We start from the raw sequence: 27,193 nt of genomic DNA on the forward strand, positions 1-27,193 counted from the left end.
AGTCAACCGTGAATGCTAGAATTTGGAGCCCCTTTCTGAATACGAGGCAATGTTCCGAAACGCGAACACTTTGCGACTCCCTGAATCGGACATTCGCCCTTGCGACTCCGACGGACTTCCATCACCCCGTCGAGTGAATTTTCGCCCGTTTTCCGCCGAGATTTCACCTCGAGGAATTTAGAAACTGGCCGATGCAAAGCTGCGGGGGGGGAGGAGTCGTCGCTACTGGATTGCGAACACGCGCGATACACGCGTGACTATATAATATTCTTTGCGACTTTATTTCGGACTTGATGATTCGTCCGAAAGGACGAAGGACGAAACCGGGGCCTAAAACGCGAGACAGGGGCGAAGCAAGGATGGAAAAGCTGCCGTGCGCACCTGCTGCCTCCCTCTCGCCGGCGGAGGGAGGGAGAACTCGCGTGTCTCTCTCTCTCTCTCTTTCTCTCTCTCTCATTTCCCTCTTACACGAGAACCTCCGATCCGGCCGGACGTCGATTTACGATCGGACATATCGATCGCTTCCCAGTGGTCAAGTCGAAATCGTTACCCTCGGCTTAATAGGCCGCCTTCTTTCTCTCTGTAATTGGAAGACGCGGTCGTTAGACGGTCCGTGATATCGCATTAACGTCGATGATTGCCTCGGTCTGACCCTGAAGAGAAGAACTTCCCATCGTGGACGAGAAGGAGACTTTGACAACAACGCAACAACGACGGCGGTGAGCGGCGGGACGCGGGCTCACCGGGAAATCGGATGTGGTGGTGGCGGCGGCGGAGGAGGGGGGCGAATATCTCGGCCCCCTCCTCCCCCCCTCTCTGCGCCGTCGTCGTCCTCCAGGATGCGGGAAGTTCGCGGAAACAATAGGAGAGGAGGAATGGTGAATGAGGCGCGCCGACAGAACTGAAAGACGACGCGGCCATTCAAGGGTGCCCCGGAGCGCGCGCGCGAGAGTTCGCTGACTGTGGAGAGTGCGAGAGCGGGATCGAGGAAACGCTGCGATGGACGGGGGGCAGGCGGACGCAGGCGGAGGAGAAAGATGCTGCCTCTCGCGCCGCGAATGTGCGGCTGCGATCACGGTAGCCGGAAGGGTGCGGATAGACCGGCGAGGTGGAGTTCGCCCTCTGCGAACGAGACAGGGACGGAGAAATAATTACAGAGACGCCACGTCGATAAATCAAGCACTCTCTCTCTCTCTCTCTCTCTCTCTCTCTCTCTCTCTCTCTCTCTCTCTCTTCCTCTCTCTCTCTCTCTTCTCTCTCTTTTTTCTCTCTCTCTCTCTCTCTCTCTCTCTCTCTCTCTCTCTCTCTCTCGTTCTTCGTTCGCCCATACTCCACTCGCCGTTTCTCTCCTCTTCTTCTAAGCGTCCTCTCCGTCACCGGTGATGCCCTTTTTCGCTATTTCTCTCTCTCTCTCTCTCTCTCCCTCCTCTCTCTCTCTCTCTCTCCCTGCCCTTCCCTCATCCCGGCACCCCCTCCCTTTCTCTCTGTTTCTCCTCCTGCTTCTCCGCCGCTTTCCACCGTTAAGCCACGCGTTTCTTGCTTCGTAGAGCAGAGAGTAGTGTCTTTATTACGCTCGGTGCTCGGCCGCATTCTACAGGCCGACTCACAAATTCGCGGCCGCGGTGTGGCGCCTTACGTCACCGGAGAGTCTCCGTCGTCACGGTGACGTACGGTGTTATTGTCGACGAGTCCGGCATTAGCGGCCCACCGGGCCCGTCCAGACACCGCGCGAGGTCTCAATGCCGCCCGGTGATTTTTTCTCCCTTTCTTTCTTCCGGAAGAAAAAAATCCACTCGTGTCCTCGTTACGATACCGTTATCGCTATTAAAGTTGACCGACATTGCGCGCGCGATTGGCAGGTGTATATTATTTAGTCAACAGCAAAGTTCGCGTGGAAGAATGCGCGACTGACAGTCGGCGAAGGAGATCAGACTCGCTCGGATTAACGCTAATTGCCGCACCGTTCACGCTGAAGAAACCGCGGCGGGTATCTTCACGATCCGCCGGCTGGAATGCGAGTCTCCTCCAACGGAGATCCGTTCTCCTCGCCGCCGCCGCCGCCGCTCGCAGCGAGATGTGCGATCGGCACTTCCGCCGGATGCGGGAACCTCCTCGGCCGGCGGCACACGCGTTCTCGCGCTTCGCGCCGGGCCCGACTTCGCGGCGCGGCACGGCGCGGCGCGGCGCGGGGGAGGGCCCAGGGCTCGCGATACCGCGGCGCAGTGGCGAGCGACGCGTCCGTTTGAGAACCACTTTCGCGCCGGCGAGCAATACGGGTGGTCCACGGCGACCGCGTCGTGGCGGAACGAGCAAATACGCCGTCGGCATTTTTGACGGTGAAATCTGACTAGGTGGGATACCAGGGTACCCTGGTACGAGAATGACGCAACGGCCGTCATTCTCCTGCGTCCCTCGTCCATTACTACTGCTCGTACGTGTATACTCCTTTAAATCGCGCGCGCGCGCGAACAGAGCGTCGCCGTCGCCGTCGTCTGCGAAGAAGAGACGCGCTTCTCGTCCCGCTTGTTCAAACGCCCGCTAAAACGCGCCTCCCGACGACTAACGACGTCCCTCTCCTCTCTAACGACTAACGGCCGATCGCTGTGAGCGATCTCTGCTCGCGAAGGCTCGCCGTTGCAGTTCGCTCCCTCCGGACCGTTATTTTCGAGCCCGTTTCGAGGAGCATGCTCGATGATCGCCGGGAACTCGGGCCGCTTTGAAGACGCGGGTGTGCTGCGTTGCGCCGCGAGATCGATCGGTGTTTCCCTTCGGGGAATCCCGATGATCTCGCGGACTCGGCTGGTCAGAAGGCTCGAAGTGCTCAAAGGAGTACGTGAAATCTTTGCGAAGTCCTTCTTTCACTCGTTAGTCTTCCTATCGAGAGGAAGAGCAGAACTTCGGGATTTTCTATTAACCCTTTAACGCTGATCTTTCTATAAGTGTTTCAAGAATAAAATTTGAATTTTTTTGAACCGAGATTTTGAGAGTAGTGATAACCAAAAAAAATATCAGAATTTTTTATTGGTCTTTTTTTTATCGTTCGTTTTTTGTTTATTGGTAAATATCACTTGGATCCTAAAAGGATATACGAAATGAGCAACCTATACAGAGAGAAAAATGAAGGGTAATCTATAATACATACGACATAACTCTGGTAGTCAGCTTGACATTTTTGAGATGAAACTTTACTATATTTGTGAGTGAAGTTTATCATTCAGAGCGTCAAGCTTACTATTTCAAAAGAATATCTTATAGATCACCATTTAGATAGTCAATCGTCCCTTCATTTTTCGCCGCAGAAAAAGCGCTGTAGGTCACCAGGTTTCACGAAAATAGCTTGATTTCTCGATCTTCGTGTCCACCATATTGGATTCGCCATTTTGAATTTCTTTTAATTTCACACTTTGCATCTGAGAAAGCTTCGAAATGTATGAAATTGTAACAGATACCAATCTATTCATTTATAGCGCACTTCTAGATGTCAGTAACAATGCTAACTATGCCTACTTGGAATTTGACGAAACATGTTATGATTAAAACTGAGCTAAAAACAGACTAAACCGAATCTGCACACAATCTGTATACCACTTTTTAGAAGAAGAATTCACCTTTACAGTGGTGCAAAGCAAACGAAAATATCTCCTTTTTTCACTAAATTATGGATTCTTAAATGCGTTTCTGGTAACTATAGTTATAGCCAGTAGGCGTTAAAGGGGGGTTAAGGGAATTACATGCGAAGCAGGTTTCTTTTCTATTTATTTTTAAATTAATTTTAACCTTTGGCGCCCCAGCACGACTGATCGCTGAAAATGTGTCGCGCCGTCGACTTACTGCATTTCTGACAGTAGTTCTGGTTTGTTCTACTCAAGTTTTATACAATTCAACCGTTTGCATTTTTATTCATTTCTTTTAAATATGATTACAAATTGAAGAAAGTTTCATTTTCGATACTTTTTTTTTCTACAGTCATTATTTTTCCAAATTTGACTTCACTGCCTTCATTTTGGTAATACGGGCTACAATGGCAATCGTATATTTTAAAAATCTTTCTCATATTTTGGTTTTAGAATAGTGTGTGAAAAGTTCGGAATTACGTCGAGCAAATATAGAGCTCGCAAACGAACGACTGCGTTTTCATCTATAATTACAAATTGGATCGGTTCTTGTGATTCAATACAATTTATTTTATACTTTGAACATTAATGAATACACTGTGAAATTTTCAAGTCCATTAATCTTATCGTTTCTATTTCAAAAAATCGTAAGGATAGCCTTGGGAACAGCCTTCCGCGTGTAATTTCCCCCTTAACAAATTAGTGTTACCGAAACGATCCAAGACGACCCAACGGCTGGCTCAATTTCTCGCTCAAACTCGAACAGAACGATGGGGGTCTGATTTTCAATGTGGAAGAAATAAGTATTTTGCTCTTGCATATTTTTTTTTCTTTCTTTTTCAAACAGCTCCGTCGTCCCGACCGCTCCGATAGAAACCCGTCGGCGGTATTAGCGTGTTAGAGAAAAGTGCAACAGGATCAGAGGCGAAAGGATCGTCTGTCGACCATTGTTGACAAGCCGGGCGTTTCGAAAGCGAATGTTTGGAATCGTCCGAACACGCGTTACAGCAACCCTCGCAACTTCTTTAACGACCCGATTATCGGCGCGCCAACTAATCGCTCGCTCGCAATTCGACCTGTTGCAGAAGGCGGAAGGTTACAGAAAGAGCTGACCTACGCCTCGGAGGCCCTCGGCGAAGCCGCCGCATCGACGCACCAGCTCGTCATCCAGACGCCGAGGCATTCCGGGGCGAATATACTGCACCCGACCGCGCTCAGGGAACATTTGACGGTCCTGAAGGCTGCGACGCAGGTTCAGGTGCACCTGTTCGAGATGTAAGTGTTCTCCGTCGCCGATGACTCTACCTACCTCTGCCTGCCTCTCCGCGGCTTCTTCTCTCATTTGAATACGGCGAAAAGGAGTATCGATTCCGCCCGTACGCGTCCTTGTTTAATTGGAAAACCGGGCCAATTAAGATGCAATTCGATTACTCAACGAAACGACGATGCTGATGTGAACCCTAGGATGCGCGAATGCTCGCGTGCCAGCGTCGGGAAAAATGCGTCCGAGCCTCGACGACCTCTTCTGCATCTCGACTTTAACGCGAGCTGCCACGCAAGCGGTGATGACTAGTTTTTGATTTCTCATCAAAAACGCTGCTCTGATCTAGAAAACAATATGTCTTGCATTTCTTGTGGACGGGGGATAAAACTAAAAAAATATCAGATTGGTGCAAAGATAATTGCGGTTTTTATCATTTCAAGTTTGGCGTCGATTTTTCTGGCTATCGTTATCTCTTCCTTCCTATTCTATTTTGTAGGAATAAACAAACTTGTTTCCCGTTGGGAAAACGTTGTGTGCGGGCCAATGGTCATTCATTTTGATTAATAAATATAACTCACCCCCAAGAAAAGTAATTTCAGAACTAGCGGAATCGCCTACATTTTTGAGGATTTTGTTCTTATGTATGGCCTCAAGAGGATTCCTTTAAAATTAAGGGAAAATATAAATATATTGTTCTTAATGTTAGACGAGTTTATTATATGTTATATGTATAATACAAATCTTTATTGATCTTAATAATAAATTTTCTCTTATACACAGATTATTGAATCTTTTCTTGAGAGGATTATTATTTATTCTTATTGTGCTTTATTCTTACTGATTGTACGTTCCTTTATAAGGAAAGGGGAGAAGAACTAGTTAAATTTTTTTCGGCTCTCTGCTGAAAAAGTAGGAAAAAACATAAATTTGTAATTTTAAGTACTCTAAAAGTCAATTAGGCATTTAATGTAGTATGCAACGCAATATGATAAATGGATATATGTACGTACTTAACGCTGAAATATGAGCCAGTATGTCTTTAAGTTTATCTTCTCCAAAAGTTCTTCAACTTCGTTCATGACGAAATAATCGGGAAAAATTACACAAACAGAACAACGATCTCTCTGCTTGGTTCCTTTGCTCTAGACGTTGCCCATAAAACAAACGTGGCGACGATCGTCATACGCACAGAGAGAATGTTTCTGTATGAATAGATGGAAGAGGGAAAACTCCGACAAACGTTCCTCTTGATATAAGAGGAAGATTAATTGATATAAGAGGAAAATCTTCTTGAAATAAGAGAAAAACGGAATAATATCTAATAAATTTTGGATGAATGGTTCATTCTAATCGCTTTATCGAAAGAGGAATTCTTTTTCTGTAAAAGACTTCGCTTAGAATATGAGACTGTGGAAAAAATCACTTCACAAATAGAATTCCTTTTTTTTTTGGGTGTAATTTTTAACTGATACACGCGTCTTTGTACTCGATACGTAAAAACCGCAATTATCTTTGCACCAACCTAACAAATAAGCACATTTCGATTAACGTGCCGTTTGGAAAAAAATCCTGTCACTTTGATCGCTTCGGTAGAGACGAATCGCGTTAATCGTCGGTGGTTCCGGCCAAGTGAAGTTTCTTCCAGTGAAATTCCGCTCGAGAAGGCGCGGTGATACAGCAGAGAGAGAGAGAGAGAGAGAGAGAGAGAGAGAGAGAGAGAGAGAGAGAGAGAGAGAGAGAGAGAGAGAGAGTCGCTCGAAGTCGAGTAGGAGGATTCACTCGCGCGGAGCCAATTCTCCATTCCGCAGCGTCGAGTGAATATCGCTAGTCGAGCGTTGAAGAGCGAATCTCACGTGTTGTGCTTCACCCGTCGGATTCGCCCGCGCTCGGAATGTTTGACAGCCGAACTCTCAATCGTGCGCGATTTATCTTCGCGGTCGCTTCGACCGCGGAATTTCATTGTAAGACACTCAGAAGGCAAACAGTCCCGACAGAAAAATACGTTTATAACGGCGACGCGCGAGTTTTCACGCTGACGTGTACGTTTCTGTCATTTGCAGCACGTGGAGACTGAAGGACTTGTGTTACGCGCCGAGCATACCCAACTTCGATCTGCACTACATCGACCAGGTAATTGAAACGCGCGCATACGCGCACTCGAGAGAGAGAGAGGGAGAGAGAGAGAGAGAGAGAGAGAGAGAGAGAGAGAGAGAGAGAGAGAGAGAGAGAGAGAGAGAGAGAGAGAGAGAGAGAGAGAGGCATGCATGCACGTGCGCGCGAGCGCACGCCGTATGAATGGCGCGCGCGCGCGCGTGTTACGCACCGCTCCTCCTCGCTGCCATTAGACCTCTCTAGCGGAGACATCGATGCGCGCACGTGACACATGCGCGCACGTGTCCGTTAACTCCGGATGATAAGTGGCCGTTATTGTTGGTCGATGTCGACTAGCGAGGAGCGACGAGTAAAATGTATCGATCCGTGACGAAGCTCTCGTTTAAGCCCGTATCAGACTATGGATTGGGATTGAGATTGGATTGAAATTTGACCAAGCGGAAAAAGGGAAATAATGTCAAAATTGAGTAAACTTAGCCCCTGATTGGTGAAATTGCAATGCAATACTCGGTCCGAATCCCCGTAGTCTGATACGGGCTTTAGACTGGGACCGGATTCAGATTCTCCGGAGACTAAAGACGGCGGATTATGGCGACGCTTCTAACGTCGATTAATCCTTCGCACTTGGAGTTATTTCGCGGACTACTTATCCACAGCTCGGCGGCACCCTTTTTAGAAAAACGTGCAAACGTGCAAAGGAATCGCGTCATATTAAATAGTGTAGTTTTTAAGCCAAGTAATTTATCGCAATGATATTTGATTTATATGAATCTTTAGACATCGAGGAACATATTTATGACAAAAAAATAAAAATTTTATATCTTTTATTTTTTTCTAACGTGTGTGAAACCGATCACCGATATGCATTGCAGGTTCGTTTTGCCATTGGTCTGTAAACTAAATAAATGAGTCCGAGATTTCCAACTATAAATTACGAAATCACAAAGTGAAATTTATTAAAAGAATATTATTTTTCCAATTCTACTTTTATGGCTTAGTAAGCAGGTAACGATCTGTGCCGCTCGATTCAATACGATCTGCTTCAGCTTTGAAAGTCTCTTTCTCTCAGGCTCACAGTCCAAGGTTTGCTTATCTCTTCTCAAATGGCACCGTATCATCAAGAAAACATGTATTTTTGGAAAATTTGCGCTCGTATAAGTTTATAATCACTAATAAAGTCTCCTCAGAGGGGACACCCGAGTTAAAACTAAAACCAAAGGGTTAAATCTCAATTTGAGTTTGAAACTTTTCGGGCAAAGCTTAAGCTCGGATCGAGATTTAATTGACGTTAGAAATCAGAGGTTAAAGTTCGGCTAATTTGACAGATACTTGATGTTGCTTCGCTTTGTCCCGATTGGTCAAGTTCCAATCTTCAATGCGAGACTCTTCAGCGTCTGAATTTGATATTGCCGGAGTGGACTGTAAACAGAAAATCTGAGGCGACCGATGACTGTCGTCGGTATTATTACGAAGCAGCATGTGCAATTTGTGTATGCATCTGTGAGTAATCGCTCGCGCGGCGAGCAAACGAGCGGGCGCGTTAGAGAAACGCGGTAAGCCTCGTGAGCATTTCGAGAAGAAAAACATGATTTCTCGAGATCTCCTCGCGAGCGATGCCCGGGACCGGCCGCTTCCGGGCCATTATAAACGTGTTTCGCACCAGAGTCTGCTTTTTTTTTACGCACTGTCGAAACGTATTCACGGCCAAGAACGCGGCTGTCTACGAATGCTCACGCGAAAGAGAGAGAAAGAGAGAGGAGAGCAGGATTCTGTGCGATTACAGCTACTCGAGAGGGTATTCGACTTTGAAATCGACTGTCGTGAAATACATGTATGTGTATTACGTGTACAATTTTGTCTTTTTCTATATACTATATATACAGGGTGCCCAAAAAGTCCCAGACCGGTAAAATATTTCGAAAATAAGATATTTCAGAAAAAAATGTTTCAAACGAAAGTTGTATGGTTTCAAGGGGGACATAAAACAAGTATACCATTTTGTTTACAGGTGGCGCCACTTTCGAAATATTTATTGATCATTACTTTTCTTAAGTGAAAACTCCAACTTTTTATTACATCATCTTTTTCTACCGATTAATACGGACAACTATTGTCTGAAACATTTTTTTATTTGCCTAATATTTTTTGAGATATTTAAGGAAAATTTGCTAACTTTTTCATGATTTAGCTTGCGATATCTCGGTAATTATTTATCGGAAGAGAAAATGCTACTAGACTTTTCTACTCTATTTGGTCTCAAGGATATACTGTTACAATAGTGCCCTAACTTTTGTTAACTCGATAGTTTTTCCAAAGGTCAACAAGTTAACATATATATTATAAGAAAAGAGCAGTCGAAATAAATTTGTTTAATTCGAGTCAATTTTTTTTTTAGCAAAATTTGACTGGTCCTTGCGGAAACTCGGAATTTAGTTCAGTTTTTAGTTGATATTCAAATTTAGATAAATTTTTTAAATATGTGATTAAATTGTTTTCAACGAGTTGACTGTAAAACTGATCCAACACATTATTGTGGCACCAGAAATAAAATTACTCGTATTGTGCAGTTGGATCAAATTCTTGAAAATTGAAGGAACATCTATGTTACATGTCGCAACAAAATTACTTGCTTCAGTCTTGTTGACTTCCAATCATCGACTAAATTTGTATGCAAGAAAATTCGCGAAACCGCCGAGAAATCTGACTTCTTCTCTCCTTATCCAGTCTCGTCTCTTCCTGTATACGTCATTATTTTTGCATTCGCCGAGCAATCGTCGTGCAGCTGCAACTCTGAGATTCGAAGAAATATGCTTCACTCGGTCGCGAGATAAAGTGGTTTTGCTTACCGCGGCAAAAAGAATGCGAGGACGAGCGAAGATTACTTTGTATACGGCGGTAAACAAAATTTTATCCGACTAATACCCGGACGCCGACATTAACGATCGTCACACGCTTTTTCTGGGTACTAGGCCATTACGAGAGCCCACCTTCGGGTTCCAGGAAACTCGAATAGGGCGGTCCGCGCGCACCGCGTTCTTTCGTAACTCTCTCGCGCGGCTCGCATCCGACTTCGGGATAAGATTATCTTAGATTACACCTCTTGCATCTAGACGTAGTTCAAACACTCGAGCCCGCCGGAGTATATTCGCCCGAATGCTAATTGAAAGGCAATCTTGTCGTACGTATAATGCGTGTTCCTTGAAACAGGTTCTCCTCTTTGTCGCTCGTAAAATAATTCTCCGCTGTGATCCGTGCGCTGATCTTCTCAAGTCGAAGTGGAAACGAGTGGATGAATAAGCCGAGATAATGGCAAAACATTATCACCAATTCCAACGACGAGCTAGTTGTAGCAAAAGAAAAGTGCATGAAAAAAAGAGATACGCAACAACGCGCGGCGGCCGCGGAAGCCGCAGCGCTTCTCCTCCGTAAATTTTCCGTCTCTCCGGAAAAAAAAAGTGCTAAAGCTCGATTCCGCACACTCGAGTTATTAGAAGGAAAGGAAGAGGATCAACGACTCGACTCGACAAAAGTGCGAAGAGCTTGGGTGATCGAACGGCGGAAGTGCATCGGGAAATATGCGCGCACTCGAGGAGAGATCACTCGCTCGATCCACTCTCGAGATGCAAATGCGCCTTTACGTATGCAAGCGCGCGCGCGCGGCCGTGCACGCACCGTATCGGTTGCATACGGCGCGGGGCGAGGTTACGAAGGGCGAAGGGCCGGGAACGAGCAATTAGCGTCGGTAATGACGCGGCGCGCGGTGTCCCGTTGCGGTACGGACGCACCGTGTCAGGTGTGGTCCGGCCGCTCCTCCTCCTCCTCCTCCTCCCCCCTCCTCCTCCTCCTCCTCCTCCTCCTCCTCCTCCTCCTCCTCCTCCGTCGTCATTATACGCAAACGCGTGTTGCGCACCGTAAATACCGGTCTGTACGCGCGGCGATTCCCTCTCGCGGTTGCTCCCTTTTGCGCGCGCACACATACACACACATACGCGCACGCACGCACGCACGCACGCGCGCGCGCGCATTACACGGAATATTTCCTGTAAAATAGTAGTGGCGGTAATAATAGCGGTAGCGGTAATCGAAAAAGCACTAACTACGAAGGCGCGCTTCTTACGCTCGTTCCCGGAAGAATGCAGATTCATCTCTCCTTCTTCTTTTCGTTTGCAGATTTTCGACAGTATTATACCGTGCGCCATCATCACGCCCCTCGACTGTTTTTGGGAAGGTAGCCAACTTTTGGGTCCGGAATATCCTGTTCATATACCGTGAGTATTTCCGATCGACTCTCTCTCTCTCTCTCTCTCTCTCTCTCTCTCCTCTCTCTCTCTCTCTCTCTCTCTCTCTCTCTCTCTCTCTCTCTCTCTCTCTCTCTCTCTCTCTCTCTCTCTCTCTCTCTCTCTCTCTCTCTCTCTCTCTCTCACTCTCTCTCACTCTCACTCTCTCTCTCTCTCTCTCTCTCTCTCTCTCCCTCTCTCTCTCTCTCTCTCTCTCTCTCTCTCTCTCTCTCTCTCTCTCTCTCTCTCTCTGCGCTGATTCTTCATCGACGATCGCTCGATTCGTCCGACATTTAACCCACGAAGAAATCGGGGTCCCGTTTTTATCGGACGTTTCTGTCTGCACAAAGTGACCGGGAAGGATAATTTTCTTCTCTTTTGCCCTCAGCGCCAAATTTTTTATCTCGCGCGATAAGGACGATGATTGCAATAATAACGAAAAATAAACGCGAACGGATGCGCTTTATTTTGCGCGGACGTTCGCGGAACGACCGTGGCGGCTCTCGGTGGGTTAATTGTCGCGGTCTAATCATATCTAATTACATGTCTCGGTCCTCTCGCACATGGTTAATGCCCAATGAAATCATTTAGATTTCTCTTTCGGTTAAGCAGTGGAGCGTACAACAAACCCGTCCAATGGACGAACCTGAATCCTTCCAGTATGCTGGACGAGATGAAGAAGTTGCAGTTCGCGTTTCCCTTTAAAACGCTCGAGGACTACATGAAGAGGGCCGGAATAACGAATGGCTATCAGGGCAAGCCGTGTCTGAATCCGGCGGATCCGGAATGCCCAGAAACCGCGCCTAACAAAAAAACCCAACAGGTAAAATCTCCGCCGGCGTTCGTTCTCTCGGCCGAAATGAGAGCTCTCTCTCTCTCTCTCTCTCTCTCTCTCTCTCTCTCTCTCTCTCTCTCTCTCTCTCTCTCTCTCTCTCTCTCTCTCTCTCTCTCTCTCTCGCAGTCGCTCAATTCGGCCGTCGATAAAAATCGCAAGCCGTCGCAAGCGTGGATTTTTCGCGGCCGACGGCCTCGCGAAAAGCCCGACTGATTTCGCCTTCCCGGCGACTCGTTCGTCCGAGATCGCTCTCGGCGATTGCGCAACGTTTGCAGCGATCGTTGACGTCGACTCGGTGAGCACCTTCGACGGTGAGTCCGTCAAACGTTCGCGCGGATCCGCGGAAAAAACGAGCCGACGTCCACGCGAGTTCCGATACTCAGCACCGATCACACGGGAGGAGAGCGACGAGGAGGACGACGACGATATACCGCGCGGTATCGTCACCGGGCGACATTCGCGCACCGTCGCCGTCGGCGGGGCTCTCTCGCTATGCGCCGGGAATAACGAGTGATCATTTGGAATCCTTCGGCGGACACGATGACCGGTTACGCGCGCGCGCAGCGTGTATACGCGAGCCGGCGCGAAGCGCGTCGACATCGCTTTGATGTTCCGTCCGTGTGTCCTCCCGTCGACGACGGAATGAATATTTCACCGCTCGATCGGGAAACTTTGAATTTCACTTGCCCCTTCTCCTCCGTCTCGGGTCTCATTGAAACGAAAGTCACCTGCGTCGACGTCAATGGCTTCCGTGCGATGGTGAGATAAGAGCGGGCGAGGAGAGAGAGAGCGAGAGAGAGAGAGAGAGAGAGAGAGAGAGAGATATAGAGAAGGCTAAGAGGAGGAGGAAGAGGAGGGGGAGAGAGTAGACTTCTCAATGAGGAGCCGCGCACGAAGGGACGGACGGACGCGTGCGAAAGCGCGCACGAATCGTGCGCGAAACGCTCGATGAGTATGCGAGTCGCGTGGGCCGCGCGGCACGGCGGCCCATTAAAATAATAAAATCGACCGACGTGCGTCATTATTGCGCTTCGCCGGTGGTCGCGAGCGCGCGCGCGGCGCGCATCGTATTACGCGGGCCGCCGCCGTCATTTCGGTGTCATTAACATACGCGCGGCCGGCGTACCGAAGATACACTCCCGCCGGACACGTGCGTAACGTGAATCGCATCGCCGCGCTGCGACGTGCATCGAAAAAAAGGTAACCTCCGAACAAGCGGAATCATTTAAATTTTAGAGGATTCTGTTCTTGTACACATGGTACTCAAGAGGATTCCTCTGAGATTAAGAGGAAAATATTATAAATACTAGAGATGTGCGAATCAAGAATTTTTCTGTCGAATCGAATCGAATCTCATTTTTTTAATTCGAATTCGAATCGAATCGAATCTATGAAATTTCATTCGAATTCGAATCGAATCATTAAAAAGTTTAACATGACTATTAAACATGCACATAATGATGGAAGGTTTTAATATGAAAGGGGATATTGATATTGTAATATCATCTTAAAGTAAAATATATATTTAAATATTTAAAGTAATTTATAATTAAGTTAGTAATTATAAGTTAAGTTAATTACAAGTTAAGGGTTCAAACATACAGGCTTAGATGTCTCATTTTGTACTTGATGCATGCAAATATAATGCACGCTAATATGATATATTTGATTCGTAATTGAATCTTCGATTCGAAATTTTCGAATTATTCGGATTCGAATCATAGGGATTCAGATTCGAATCGAATCGAATTACATTAGATTCGATTCGATTCGATTCGAATTCGAATAGTTCGCACATCTCTAATAAATACGTTATTCTTGTAGCTAGAGGGATTGTATGTTATGTGTATAATGCAAATCTTATTGATTTTAATATAAATTTCCTCTTAATATAAATATACCTCAGATTATTTAATCTTTTTTTATTGTTCTTATTGTTTTACTTTATTCTTACTGGTTTTACTGGTTAATTTGAAAAAATTATTATAATGTATATAGCGAAAAATAATATATATATATATATATAAATGTACTTCTGGCTTCTGCAATAAATAGGCACGAATGAAACAAGATCATCATAACAAATAAGTTTCCAATCAGTTTTGTTATTTCGTAGCTACAAAGATGTCCATCATAACCATGTTTTTTGTATAAAACACAGTTTTAAAAGAAAGAATATATTATTCAACTTCTCGCGATAGATTACAAACTGCACTTGACCAAATATGGATAAAAATTACCTTCGTTATGTGTTACAGCAACACACATACTTTTTTTAAAAAGCGTTCTAAATATTCTGGCCCATGAACGGATGGTTATTTTTTCGTTCATGTCTGAAAGTAGAGCAAGACTGAACAAATCAACATATTTATCTTCATATAGGAGAAAAATTAATTGGTATAAGAGGAAAACAGTTAGAATAATATCTGATCAATTTTAGATGAATGGTTACTTCACTTTAATCGCTTTATCGAAAGAGGAATCCTTTTTCTGTAAAACGTTTCGCTTAGAACATGAGGCTATGGGAAAAATCACTTTACAAATAGAACACTTTTTTTGCGTGTGCGTTTGTGCATTAACATTGACGAGCCGCTCGCCTCGGCTTTCTTCTCTTTCTTTCCCTTTCTCTCTCCCTCCCCCTCTCTCTCTCTCTCTCCCGCTCTCTCACGCCTATTTTCGCAAACAGGTACACGCGCTCAGTGGCCACGCGACGGCACGTACGCAAGTCTCGAAATATTGAGAGTGTGGTTTTCGGAGTGTGGCGGGCCGAGCTGATCGGCAGTTTGATTCTGGAACGGGTACCGGAATTGTGCAATCAGCGGCGGCAAGATTGTAAAACGCTTCTCTTTGTAGGAACTTTAACGAAAGCCGTAGTGAGTCTCTGGGATGTTCAAGCGCGTGACTTTTTCTTTCGGCAAAATAATCGCTGCTACCCGAAGATGTATCGCGTTTGCAATCGAGGAAGCTAATTATTGCTCGACGCAGCAACGCAACAGCGGTTCTTGCAAGCCGAGTTCTATGTCACTGTTCAATTATTTATTTATTTCTTTTTTAACTCTTAGTGAATACAGCACAATCTGCCCCGTTGAATTATCAGAGCCGTAAAATAGATATTTCCCTTTTGTGTTATTTTTCTTCTTTGTTAGTAACTTCCATACTTGAATCGGTTGATTTGGAAGTTTCATTCGTATCGAGTAGGAGATATCGACTCGTTCTCGCCGAGACTGCGCGAGAGGAAGGTGATATATTGTCCGATGAAAAATTTCTCCACCAGATGCGTTTCAAGTGGCCTTTCTTCCAGCGACGGGGGCGGGGCTGCTGCCGCCGCCGCCCTTTCGTCTCCTTAGATTCACCGCGTCGCTCGCAGAAGCGCGAAAAGCGCGGCCAGCGTGACCCGATTGTATTCTACGGGCTCGTTCGTGGAATTACATCACAAGCCGGGCCAGGTGCGAGGCGTCCGATTTGAATCACGCGTGCAATCGGGGATCGCGCGCGCTCGATCGCGGCGGTGGCTTTATTTGGTATGGCTTTGCGTTATATACCTGGGCCTGTACGCTTCTGATGCAGCGATGTTCAGTGTGACGTGCCTTCGACTCGATTGGACTTGTCGGAATGTCTTGCGACTTGGGATCCTTTCTTTTTGCTCACCTTCTTTCTCATGGTCTGCGCTCCTAGCATTCGTCGCTTCGTTTATTTTGTAGATTTTCCTCTCGGCTGATCTTGTTCTTACGCGCTGATAGCGCTGAACGTTTCGCTCACTTTGCGTAGTTCGAGTTTTCTATGCCCGCGCGGCGGCATCCGCCGTTTTATCTGTTTCATCATTAAGATAAGCGTCCCAGTGTCCGATCACTTTGAAAAAAAGATATTTACTACTTATTTTAACAATAATAAATGAAAGTAATAATTAATGTGAGAAAGAAACTACAATATATTGACGATTAGTTGGAAAAAGATATAGCCAATTTGATGATTTTGTGTTAAAATAAAAATTAATTAAATAAATATGCACCTATAGTTTGGCAAAATGAAGGTCAATCGTTAATAAATGCATTAAGAGATAGCATCTAGATTTATATTATTTCCCGTTAGCACATGCTAATTTTCAAATTGCGGTCAGACACTGGAACAAATTATATCCGAACATTGGACTGCAACCTGTTTCAACTGCCCGGTCACTGCTACATTAATGCGCTTCATTACTTGTATAAGAATTTCATTAATAATAGACATATACATTGGTTTAAACACCCAAAAAAAAAAGTAATTTCAAAACAAGCGGAGTCATCTAAATTTTAGAGAAAATTTTATTCTTACATATGGCCTCAAGAGGATTCCTCTAAGATTAAGAGGAAAATATTATAAACACATTATATTCTTAAAGTTAGAGAGATCATATGTTACATATATAATGCAAATCTGATTGATTTTAACATAAATTTCCTCTTATACACAGATTATTTAATCTTTTTTTAAAAGGGTTATTATTTATTCTTTCTGTACTTTATTCTCATTGGTTATACTAAGTTAATTTGAAAAAAATTGTTATAATGTATAGCGAAAAGTAATATATATATATATATATATGTACTTCCGGCTCCAGTTCTACAATAAGTAAGCACGAATGAAATAAGATCATCATAACAAATAAATTTTCAATCAGTTTTGTTATGAACTTCGTGAGCTACAAAGATGTTCATCATAACCAATTGTATAAAACATAGTTAAAAGAAAGAATATATTATTCAACTTCTTGCAATAGATTATAAATTGTATTTGACCAAATATGGCTAAGTTATCTTCGTTATATTTTACAGCAACAAACATATTCTTTTTAAAAAGCGTTCCAATTTGCGTGTTATTTTTTTGTTTATGTCTGGAGGTAGAGCATGACTGAACAAAAGAAACCGACATTCAAATCAACATATTCCTCTTCATATAAGAGAGAAATTAATTGAGAAAATTATAAGAGAAAATCCTCTTGAAACAAGAGGAAAACAGTTAGAATAATATCTAATAAATTTTCGATAAATGCTTCACTTTCGAATCGCTTTATCGAAAGAGGAATCCTTTTTCTGTAAAAGGTTTCGCTTAGAATATGAGACTATGAGAAGAATCACCTTACAAATAGAATATTTTTCTTTGAGTTCTTTGAGTGAACAATTCTTCTCTACTTAAGGGAATCTTGAGTTTTCGAATAATAAATGCAAATATTTATGTCAAAACTATTCTTAATATTATATTGTATTTTTTGTGACGACCGACGCTTCAACGTCCGGTTACTGGGACGTTTACCTTACGCGATTGAAATGAATAGCAGCCGCGGCGCGGCTTTATCGCGCGCATTCGATCGATCCTCCTCTCCGCGACGTTTACGCGTTTAACGTAACGACGCAGTAAGCGGAAACCGAAAGATTCGCCCGAGATATACGCCCGTAACAATAATCCCGCCGATGAGCCGTTCTATTCCTCATTGCGCCGCGGGGATTTCTCGTTTATCCTCGCGCGATATAAAGGACAGTGCCTCAAGTGGTTAGATTCAAAGCCCGGAGTCACGGGGGCCGGTGTGCTCTTTTATATAGAGCCCCATAAAATCTCTCGCTGTGGGGTCTACGACACCCTCGGCTACCCCGTAAGAAAGAACGTCGCTCGAACCACCTGTAATAATTCTTTGCCGCTGGAATTCCTGGCGTGACTTGACACGGTTCTGCCTTTGGTCACGCTTGAAAAACTCACGGGTGAAAAACAAAATGCGCGGAAGGGTGAGAGGCGACGATCGCTGAGGTGACGGATAGAGAGAGTGAGAGAGAGAGAGAGAGAGAGAGAGAGAGAGAGAGAGAGAGAGAGAGAGAGAGAGAGAGAGAGAGAGGTAGATAGGGGGCGGCTTTCTTATCCCACTTTTTTCCACGCAGGAAATCGTTGTCTTATTATCGCCGCGATAATAGCGTAGCTACGATATTTATCGTTCCACGTTGTCGTCCAAAATGAAAGTCACGCGTGAAGACGAAACGGCGATATAATTGGCTCTCATATACAAGAAGAGGTCGAAAAGTAAAGTGACCTTTTTGTGTCGAACTGTTGACAAGGTGATGAGATTAGCTGCTTTCTCTCGTGATTTTTACTCGAGTGAAAATGGACGTTCCATTGCCTAATCGCGTGAAGGAAAATGCGACAGCTGAACAAACAACAAGGTTTTGGGATCTTATTATCGATCATAAGGCTTGCGTTGTTGATGTTGTTACTTGGTTGCCCTTAGTTTGTCCAAGTAGTCCTTTTACTTTTGGACTCCATTCGCTCATCAACTTCGCCTGGACCTGATCCGGTCCGGATTTCATCCGATTTTCAACTTCGTCACTCCTTCTCTTCGACAGGTACCCGACGTAGGAGCTGAACTGACAGGGGGCTGCTATGGATTCGCCGCTAAGTACATGCACTGGCCCGAAGAGCTGGTGGTCGGCGGCGCGAAGCACAATAAAACTGGCCACTTGACTCGGGCGGCCGCCTTGCAGACTGTGGTGCAGTTGATGGGAGAACGGGAGCTGTACGATTTCCTGGCGAACACCTACAAGGTTCATCACATAGATTGGTCGCAGGAGAAGGCCGCCCAGGTGCTGGAGACGTGGCAGCGAGCGTTCAGCAACGAGGTGAAGAAGGTGCTGGATGCCAATGGATCGACTCCCTACAATCTGTATGCCTTCAGCACGACTACGATGAACGACATACTCGGGAAGTACAGCGAGGTGTCTGTTATGAAGATCGTCATCGGATGCGTGCTCATGGTAGGACCATTCTTGCAATTGATTAATTAGTTATTATGCAAATTTGTAGGTCGGAAATATCCAAGGTATAATATATCTAGTAAAATAATTATTGTTACTTCAACAAATTAAATTAAATAAATTAGTAGATTAATAAAGAATTAAATTAATTTGGTCGAGGAAAATAATTACGTGTGTGTGTGTGTGTGTGTGTGTGTGTGTGTGTGTGTGCACATGTAATTATTTTATTACAATTGTTTTTTTTTATTTTAATAATAGTATTTGGTTTGATAATGATTTTAATAATTTCATTTTATTTTAAGATAAAATTAATCTTCGCAACTTTATTAGAGAAATGCAATATTAATATTAATAAAATAAATTGAGAACAATCTCAAGATCTGCAGGTAATTATAGCAGGTAATAATTACATACACATTTCTCTCTCCTTCCAGCTAGTGTACGCGGGAGTAGCGCTCCTTCGTTGGAAGGATCCGGTGCGCTCGCAGGCCGGGGTGGCGATCGCCGGCGTGATGCTGGTCTGCGCCACGGTGGCCGCCGGGCTGGGCTTCTGCGCGCTCCTGGGAATTCCGTTCAACGCCGCGACGACGCAAATAGTGCCGTTTCTCGCGCTCGGCCTGGGCGTGCACGACATGTTCCTGCTGACACACACGTACGCCGAGCTGTCGGTGAACGAAGTGCCCAGTGGCGAGCAGACCGGAGTGGTCCTGAAGAGAACCGGCCTGTCGGTGTTGCTGACGGGCCTCAGCAATGTCTCCGCCTTCTTCGCGGCGGCATTAATCCCGATCCCGGCTCTGCGAGTCTTCTGCCTGCAGGCTGGTATCCTGCTGCTGTTCAATTTGGCCGCCATGCTGCTGGTGTTCCCCGCGATGGTCAGCCTGGATCTGCGCCGTAGGCGCTCCGGACGGGCGGACATTCTCTGCTGCTGCCTCCCGGCGGCGCCCAACTCCGCCAAGAACAGATACTCCACGAATAACGGCATGGCCAAGCAGACTGTCACCAGGGCGATACCGCCTGAGCGACGGGAGACCTGCACGCAGATCCTAACGTCGCAAAGCACACAGAACGAGTCCTGGGTAAGGATAACGTCATGTGTACTATCTCGAAAGTTTGACGAGAACTCGGCGACTTTGGCGATTGGTGTAGCTTTCCGAACGCGCGGCAAAAGTGAATCTCTTCAACTTCGAACGAAACTTTCCGCTCTTTACGTTTCCGCTGTCGGATAACTTTCTAGCGAAATTCGTAATACCTTAATGAATATCTTTCAATGTCGAGTCCGACGAGTATGAATTCCACGCTTCTCAAGCACCCCCTTGTCGCTCGTCTGCTACAGATAGGTGGAAGCATCGACGTGGAGTTGGACAAGCAATGCACCGAGGAAGACGCGCTGACCGGCTGTTCGCAGGACGACTGCCTGAGCTTCTCGCTGACGCAACTCGCGGCGAGGTATTACGCGCCCTTCATCAGCAGACCGGCCACCAAGGTGTTCGGCATGTTGGTCTTAGCGGCCGTGTTGGCCGGCAGCATGTGGCAAGCGTTGCGCGTGCGCGACGGCCTCGACCTAACCGACCTGGTGCCGCAGAACTCAAACGAGTACGCGTTCCTGGCCGCTCAGGCGAAGCACTTTGGTTTCTACAACATGTACGCGGTGACCGGGCGGGACTTTGAGTACCCGAACAACCAGCGGCTGCTGTACGAGTACCACGACGCGTTCGTGAGGATCAAGAACGTCATCAAGAACGACAACGGCGGCCTACCGGAGTTCTGGCTCGGCCTCTTCCGCGACTGGCTCAAGGGTCTGCAGACGGCCTTCGACAAGGACTACAGCAGCGGCTGCATCACACAGGAGCGCTGGTACCAGAACGCCAGCGACGAGGCGATCCTGGCGTACAAGCTGCTCGTGCAGACCGGCTACGTGGACAACCCCATCGACAAGACGCTGATCACACAGGTGCGCCTCGTCGACTCCGACGGCATCATCAACCCGCGCGCCTTCTACAATTACCTGAGCGCCTGGGCGTCCAACGACGCGATCGCCTACGGCGCCTCCCAGGCGAACCTTCGGCCCGAGCCCCGTCAGTGGTTCTACACCAACGACCATGAGCTCAAGATCCCGAAGAGCATGCCGCTCACGTACGCGCAGATGCCGTTCTACCTGCACAAGCTCACCGACACGCAGGAGATCACCGACCTGATCGCCAGCGTGCGCAATCTCTGCCGGAAGTTCGAAGAGCGCGGCTTACCCAACTTCCCGTCCGGCATACCATTCCTCTTCTGGGAGCAGTACATGGATCTGAGGAGCTGCTTGGGCTTCGCTCTCCTAGCCGCGCTGGGTGCGAGCGTGGTGGTGATTGGCGTGCTGTTGTTGAACCTGTGGGCCGCCCTGATGGTCGGTTCCTCTTTGGCTGCCGTTGTTCTGCAGCTGTTGGGCATTATGGGCCTGTGCGACATTAAGCTGAGCGCTGTGCCGGCCGTACTACTGGTGGTCAGCGTGGGCATCGCTGTTCACTTCACGGTGCACATTTGCCTAGTGAGTGTGTGCACGTTCACGAGGGCTTTTCGTTGGTTAAATTGACTTGTCATTAGAGGTTTCCGTAGATAAAATCAACAACCAGTGTGGCTCATCGAGCTGCTCTCTCTCTCTCTCTCTCTCTCTCTCTCTCTCTCTCTCTCTCTCTCTCTCTCTCTCTCTCTCTCTCTCTCTCTCTCTCTCTCTCTCTCCTCTCCCTCTCCCTCTCCCTCTCCCTCTCCCTCTCCCTCTCCCTCTCCCTCTCCCTCTCCCTCTCCCTCTCCCTCTCCCTCTCCCTCTCCCTCTCCCTCTCCCTCTCCCTCTCCCTCTCTCTCTCCCTCTCCCTCTCCCTCTCTCTCTCTCTCTCTCTCTCTCTCTCTCTCTCTCTCTCTCTGCCGATAATCGTGACGTCGACCGGTTGACCGATGATTGAATTACTGAGAATAGATAAATTGTAATTCGAGACGCATGTATCTTTCATCTTGTCGACTCTCCATTGGCTGAGTTTTCAAGTACAATTAATTATATTTCACACGTAGAACTTGAGGAGCCTATTTCATATCTTACATTTTATTTTCTCTCTTTGGTTGCTGCGTAGTACCGGAAGATGCCAACATAAAAATAGGATTCTTGGTATCAACTGGTGAAAACTTGTGTAAAGGTTGTTATTCCCCATGTGTTTGATGTAACTTTCAATTTCATGTAATTTCTTTCTCGCGCGTCCGTGTAACTTCCAATTCCCAGCACGTGTCCTCACTGAACGAATCCTTTCCAGAGTTTCGTCACCAGCGTGGGCAGCAGGGACCGCAGGATGCGCTTGGCTCTGGAGCACATGTACGCGCCCGTGATCCACGGCGCGCTCACCACGCTGCTCGCGGTGTCGATGCTCGCCTTCTCAGAGTTCGACTTCATAGTGAATTACTTCTTCCTCGTGCTGCTCTGCCTGATCGGCATCGGCCTGGTCAACGGGATCTTCTTCTTCCCGATTCTGCTGTCGCTGATCGGGCCGTCGGCGGAGGTGGTGCCGAACGACCATCCGGACCGCATATCCACGCCGACGCCGCCGCCGTCGCCGGTCGTCAGGAGGTCCAAGCCACCTGCGCCGCCCAGGCGGTCGCACAGGATCGATAACGCCCGGCTGCACGCCGAGCCGTCGCTCACGACCATCACCGAGGAGCCCAACTCGTGGCACAGCACGCAGGAGTCCTGCATCATCGTCCAGCCGGAGGTGAAGGTGGAGACCACGTCTACGTGCGGCAATCAGGTGTGTGTCAGCGGCGGTAGTTCGATTGGCGGACGAGTGCGATCGATTTGCCGATCCGCATGGAGGACTGTTGCCCGGAAGAAGCTGCGTGTAACGTCGCGGCTTCTCTCCCCTTTTTTTTCTATTCGAGCATGACTAACGAGAGCGTGTTCTCCTTTGTCTTTTCGACTAACAGAACTGTAGCGGATCGGACACGAGTGGGTCTAGTCAAACGTCGCCGGTTCCGTCCACGTCGCACATCACCACTAAGGTCACCGCGACGGCGAATATTAAGGTCGAGGTTCACACACCGCTGACCAGTGAGTATGCAAAGCCGATTTTCTACGTGAGATGTGAGATTAATCCGCGAGATTGCGCTTTTCTAACACGCATGCCGTCACGCGGTCAGATAGAGTGAGGACGTAGAGAGATACACGTCGTGTTGCTTGGATTTAAACCCTTCAAGGACGAATTCGAATGCGACGCCGCCTGTCAGCCGTTGACGAGACGTTGTCTTTTCCTCTTTTCTTCAGTATTTATTCGCAGCGACACGCTTCGTTATGCCTTTGTCGGCAATGTGTGTGAGTTGAGGCAGGCGCTCCTGCCGCCTCGCCGCGAGAGTCAGTCAACAGGCGTAAAATGATCGTAATATGAGGGTGGCCACGCGGAACGATTGCGCATGCGCATGACTAGCCTCGTATCACAGTATCATTTTATGCTTGTTGCTTGATTATCATGAGAGACCGATAGTGTTAGAAACGTTTTAGTACAAGCGAGCTCCAGTACGACTTCAAGTATCATATCTTAGATATCTTTTTATTCGGAATTGGCACGCAGGAATATTCAGCGTGTTATTTCTCGCCTCAACGTCCAACGTCACTGTCCAATATGGCTGCGGCAGGCATCTAGAAGCCGTAAAAAATTCGACTTAAAAAATGTAAAAAACTTCGATACACGGTAGAGTCGGAGTATCGCGGAAAAAAGGTTAATCTCCTTCAAGTTGCTTCAATTTGACTGACGATGTTTTTTTTTGTTTTTGTTTTTTTTTCTTTTTTTGTTTTCTCCGTAATGGGCCATTAATCTCTGTGACTTGCTGGGAGGGAAGAAAGCTACCGCATCTTGCTGCCGCATTTCAAGCGCTGTTACTCCCAGAGAATACATCATGATCGGCATCGGCCTCGATCTTCTTTGTAGCGGCAGCAGCTCTTTGTCTCTCGGATCGGTGCGAACCGTGAAATGTGTTAATTTCCCGTGAAATTGTTGTAGGTGGAGTGGATCGTAGTGAAAAATGCCGGCACACGGGCACCAGCAGCCGAAGGAGCTCGCGCTGCAACGCGAACGTCAATGCTGGGGAGTCTTCCAGCTCCAGTCCTGAACCGGATACGGACTCTAACCCAAAACACTAACAACAAGTACCGGGGAGACCGGCAGCTACTGCTCAAGTACCACGCAAAGCGGGAACACACAGAAGGCTGACTAGGATAGGTAATAGGTTCTCCATTCCCCTCACCGTCCCCGACCCTCTTCTCCTTCCTCCTTCTCTCTTCTCACCCGACGACCGCTTCTTCCTCTCGAGTGAACGACGCAACACGCTTGTCTTGCTCGGACCTTAAGGACGAAAAGTATTACAGCAGCACACACGCGACCCTGCCGATGCGTCCTCGCGCTATGTGAGAACTGCCGTTGAGGAAACATCCTCATCTCGCGCGTTTTAGCTTATCTCCGCGTACCTCTTCCGATCACGATACTCTCGGCTCCTCATCTTTTCGGACGCTCTGCTGCGAAAGCAGAATCGTTCCGACCGTGAAGCTCCGCTAAACACGTTGGAACGCGCTTAGCGGAGATGAGCGGGAGCGACAACGCGTGCGGTAAAGTTCAACAGATCCCAATTTAGTAATTTGTTCTAGATAAATTTATTTAAATTGGCGCTTTACACCGTAATAAAGACAGGGTGAATTTCACATTCGATTATACACTTACCTAGAGGCGCGCAAGAGGATTCCACGTGGTTCTCTCGTACTTCGTTCACGAAGGCGGGCGGTTAGCCTGCGTTTCTGAAAACGAGACACCGAAGTGCCCAGTGTGTTCGTTGTTCGTCGTGGTAGTATCCGTAAAACGTCCGCCGAACACGAGAAGAGAAGCGTTCACCCAACTGTACATACCTGCCGTAGGTAGCATTTAACTAGAAAGCTAAAGGTTACTGCCACTAATAAGGAACGCGACGTGTCTCCTAAATGTAATCGCGAGATCCTGAGAAGAAGACGACGACGATGACGACGACGACGCTTCATCGCGAAGCGAGAATCGAAGGAACTTTCTTTCCTCTCTCAGATATCACTATTTATTTTCTACGTTTATCATATTGTATAACGTACGTGCAGTGTGTATATGTCTACGAATGCGATACCGAATCTCTAAGATTTATTTATTATTTATTGTAATATTTCTCAGCATTTCACTGTTGTGCGGGTGTTGTGCGAGCTCTCGATATCTCTGCGCGTTGCAATCTTACCCACCACTCTCTCTCTCTCTCTTTCGCGCGCGCGCGCACACACGACGACGACGACGACGAGTTGTAAAAAAGGAAAAAAAAAACATATTATTTATGTCGGAGCAGAGTATCCTTATCACGTACGCGAGACGGTACTTAATTTAACGAAGTATCTATTCCTATTCTCACATTCATACCTCTAATGTGTATAAAGTTGTAACATACATCGTACTACGTGACGCCATACACTCGTTTGCGCGACAAGTTTACGCGCGAAACGCACGCGACTTCGAAACGCTGCTCTCCCGCTGCGATTGCGTGGTGATCGGCTCCGACCGAAATCGAATGGCGATGCAAGTGCTGGCCTTTCACTATCTTACCTGACGGCTGAAGAACCAACAGCCGGTTGCTCCAACTTCTTGGTAAGTTGACTGATAATTAAATCACATATCTGTCTTTGTCTAGGTTGAAGGAAAAAACAAAGGCAAACATGTGATTTAACTATCGGTTAACTATCGGTTAACTTAAGAAGTTGGAACAACCGACCCTAACACTTTCTCTCCCGAATCCTTCGCGCGGTTGCAATGTCATATATCATCACTCGGATTCGTGCAATAACTAATTACCGTTCAACTTGATCGGGAAGAACATACAAACCGCCGGCGCTGCCAAGCACTCGGGTATTCAACCAGATAGCCGAGATTGGTTCCAATCCGGAAACTCAAAGTCGCGCTGTTTGCATGATCTGAATTATTCGGATCCAAGTCGGACTGTAATAAAAAATCAAACTCTAATCCAAAGTGGGACTTGCTCAAAAAAAAAGATAAAAGGACGAATCGATTCAACAACAAAATTACCTGAAATAATTATCCAAGCGCAATAACCGAGTATGATGATGCGGTGATGAGAAGTGTTGCTTCACATCAGTTGTCGAATTGTCGCGAGCGAATTGAGAGCGCTGCGAACGCGCCTGTTTTGGCCGACTCTGCTGCGAACTTGGATCCGGTTCAGCGGATTCGGTGCTTCGGCTGTCCGAAGCGTCGCATTTTATCCGCTATCCGAACAATCAGACATCCGGATGATGTCAGACCCGAGCGAGTATCGAAGTCCTAGGTGGGCGGCGAGCCGTCGTGCAAACGAGTGTACAATAATCGCTGCGCCGAGCATTTGTCGTAAGGTGTGACTCTCGTGAAATTCTGTATGATATAGGACAGAGGAGGTCTCTTTTCGTTGTATATGTGTGCGTATACGCGTGTACGCGCATGCATACATGTAGAAAAAAGTGCAGAGTCAATTTTGTATACATATGCGACACCTTAGCTGTTAGTATTTAATTAATGCGACGGGACGCGCGTGTCCGTGCCACGCGGCGGCTTTTTTTGCACATTGTATAAAGTATATTCTGTATAAGCTCGGAAGGGAAAAGAATAGTCAATATACCTCTAATATACGTATAAATTGCATCATGACTCTATTACTCGGAAACATTTCTCTCTTGTACGTAATTACTTTTCATGTATCGTGTGTAGGAGTGATTACTTGTACCATTTATAATCCCATCTTTTGTAAATATAGTAACATTGTACTAAAAAAACGACTGTGGTGCGCGTTTACTACCATCACGATATTGTTAGGAGATTGAATAATAGTTCTGGTCCCTGGCAATGGGTGGCTTTAGTAATAAGTTAAATGATTAGTACAAGTGTTACAATCTGGCGACACTGAAAGATTCGACATTTCTCTATGATATGCGACAGTTTGCGCGACATCGTTACCGATAGTTTCATTGTTTATGCGCGTCTAAAATGGATCGTACAAAACTGCATTTTCGACATTCATTACCTTTTTTGTTTGATTTGAAAAAATCGGCAACTAAAGCTTATGAAATGTTTGTTACAACTTATGGTGATCAAACTCCATCGTATTCCAACTGTAAATTTCGGTTTTTCAACAGTTCAAAAGTATTGGTCAGTCAAAAAAATTCAAAGATTCTGAATTGCAAGCATTATTGAATGAAAACACCGCTCAAACGGATTGGCTGAACAACTCAACGCCGATAAACCGACAATTTC

At 46.5% G+C, this 27,193-nt stretch overlaps 1 protein-coding gene across 5 annotated transcripts in view; it reads left to right on the top strand.

Moving 5' to 3' along the window:
• ptc (protein patched) overlaps window positions 1-26,519 on the top strand; it is a 53,055-nt gene extending 26,536 nt beyond the window's left edge. For 2 of the 5 annotated variants that reach the window (XM_011155250.3, XM_011155247.3), the window contains 10 exons: window positions 4,700-4,889; window positions 6,939-7,008; window positions 11,161-11,258; window positions 11,859-12,090; window positions 18,471-18,878; window positions 19,313-19,954; window positions 20,212-21,408; window positions 22,163-22,651; window positions 22,827-22,950; window positions 23,894-26,519. In XM_011155250.3, coding sequence (XP_011153552.1) covers window positions 4,700-4,889; window positions 6,939-7,008; window positions 11,161-11,258; window positions 11,859-12,090; window positions 18,471-18,878; window positions 19,313-19,954; window positions 20,212-21,408; window positions 22,163-22,651; window positions 22,827-22,950; window positions 23,894-24,036 — 3,593 coding nt within the window. In that variant the 3' untranslated portion in view covers window positions 24,037-26,519. The remainder of the gene's footprint in view (window positions 1-4,699; window positions 4,890-6,938; window positions 7,009-11,160; window positions 11,259-11,858; window positions 12,091-18,470; window positions 18,879-19,312; window positions 19,955-20,211; window positions 21,409-22,162; window positions 22,652-22,826; window positions 22,951-23,893) is intronic. The other 3 variants (XM_011155248.3, XM_011155249.3, XM_011155251.3) reach the window with 3 other exon arrangements.
• Window positions 26,520-27,193: the final 674 nt, after the last annotated feature.

Source organism: Harpegnathos saltator, unplaced genomic scaffold, assembly GCF_003227715.2.
Source record: "Harpegnathos saltator strain DR-91 unplaced genomic scaffold, Hsal_v8.6 scaffold810, whole genome shotgun sequence".
NCBI lineage: Eukaryota > Metazoa > Arthropoda > Insecta > Hymenoptera > Formicidae > Harpegnathos > Harpegnathos saltator.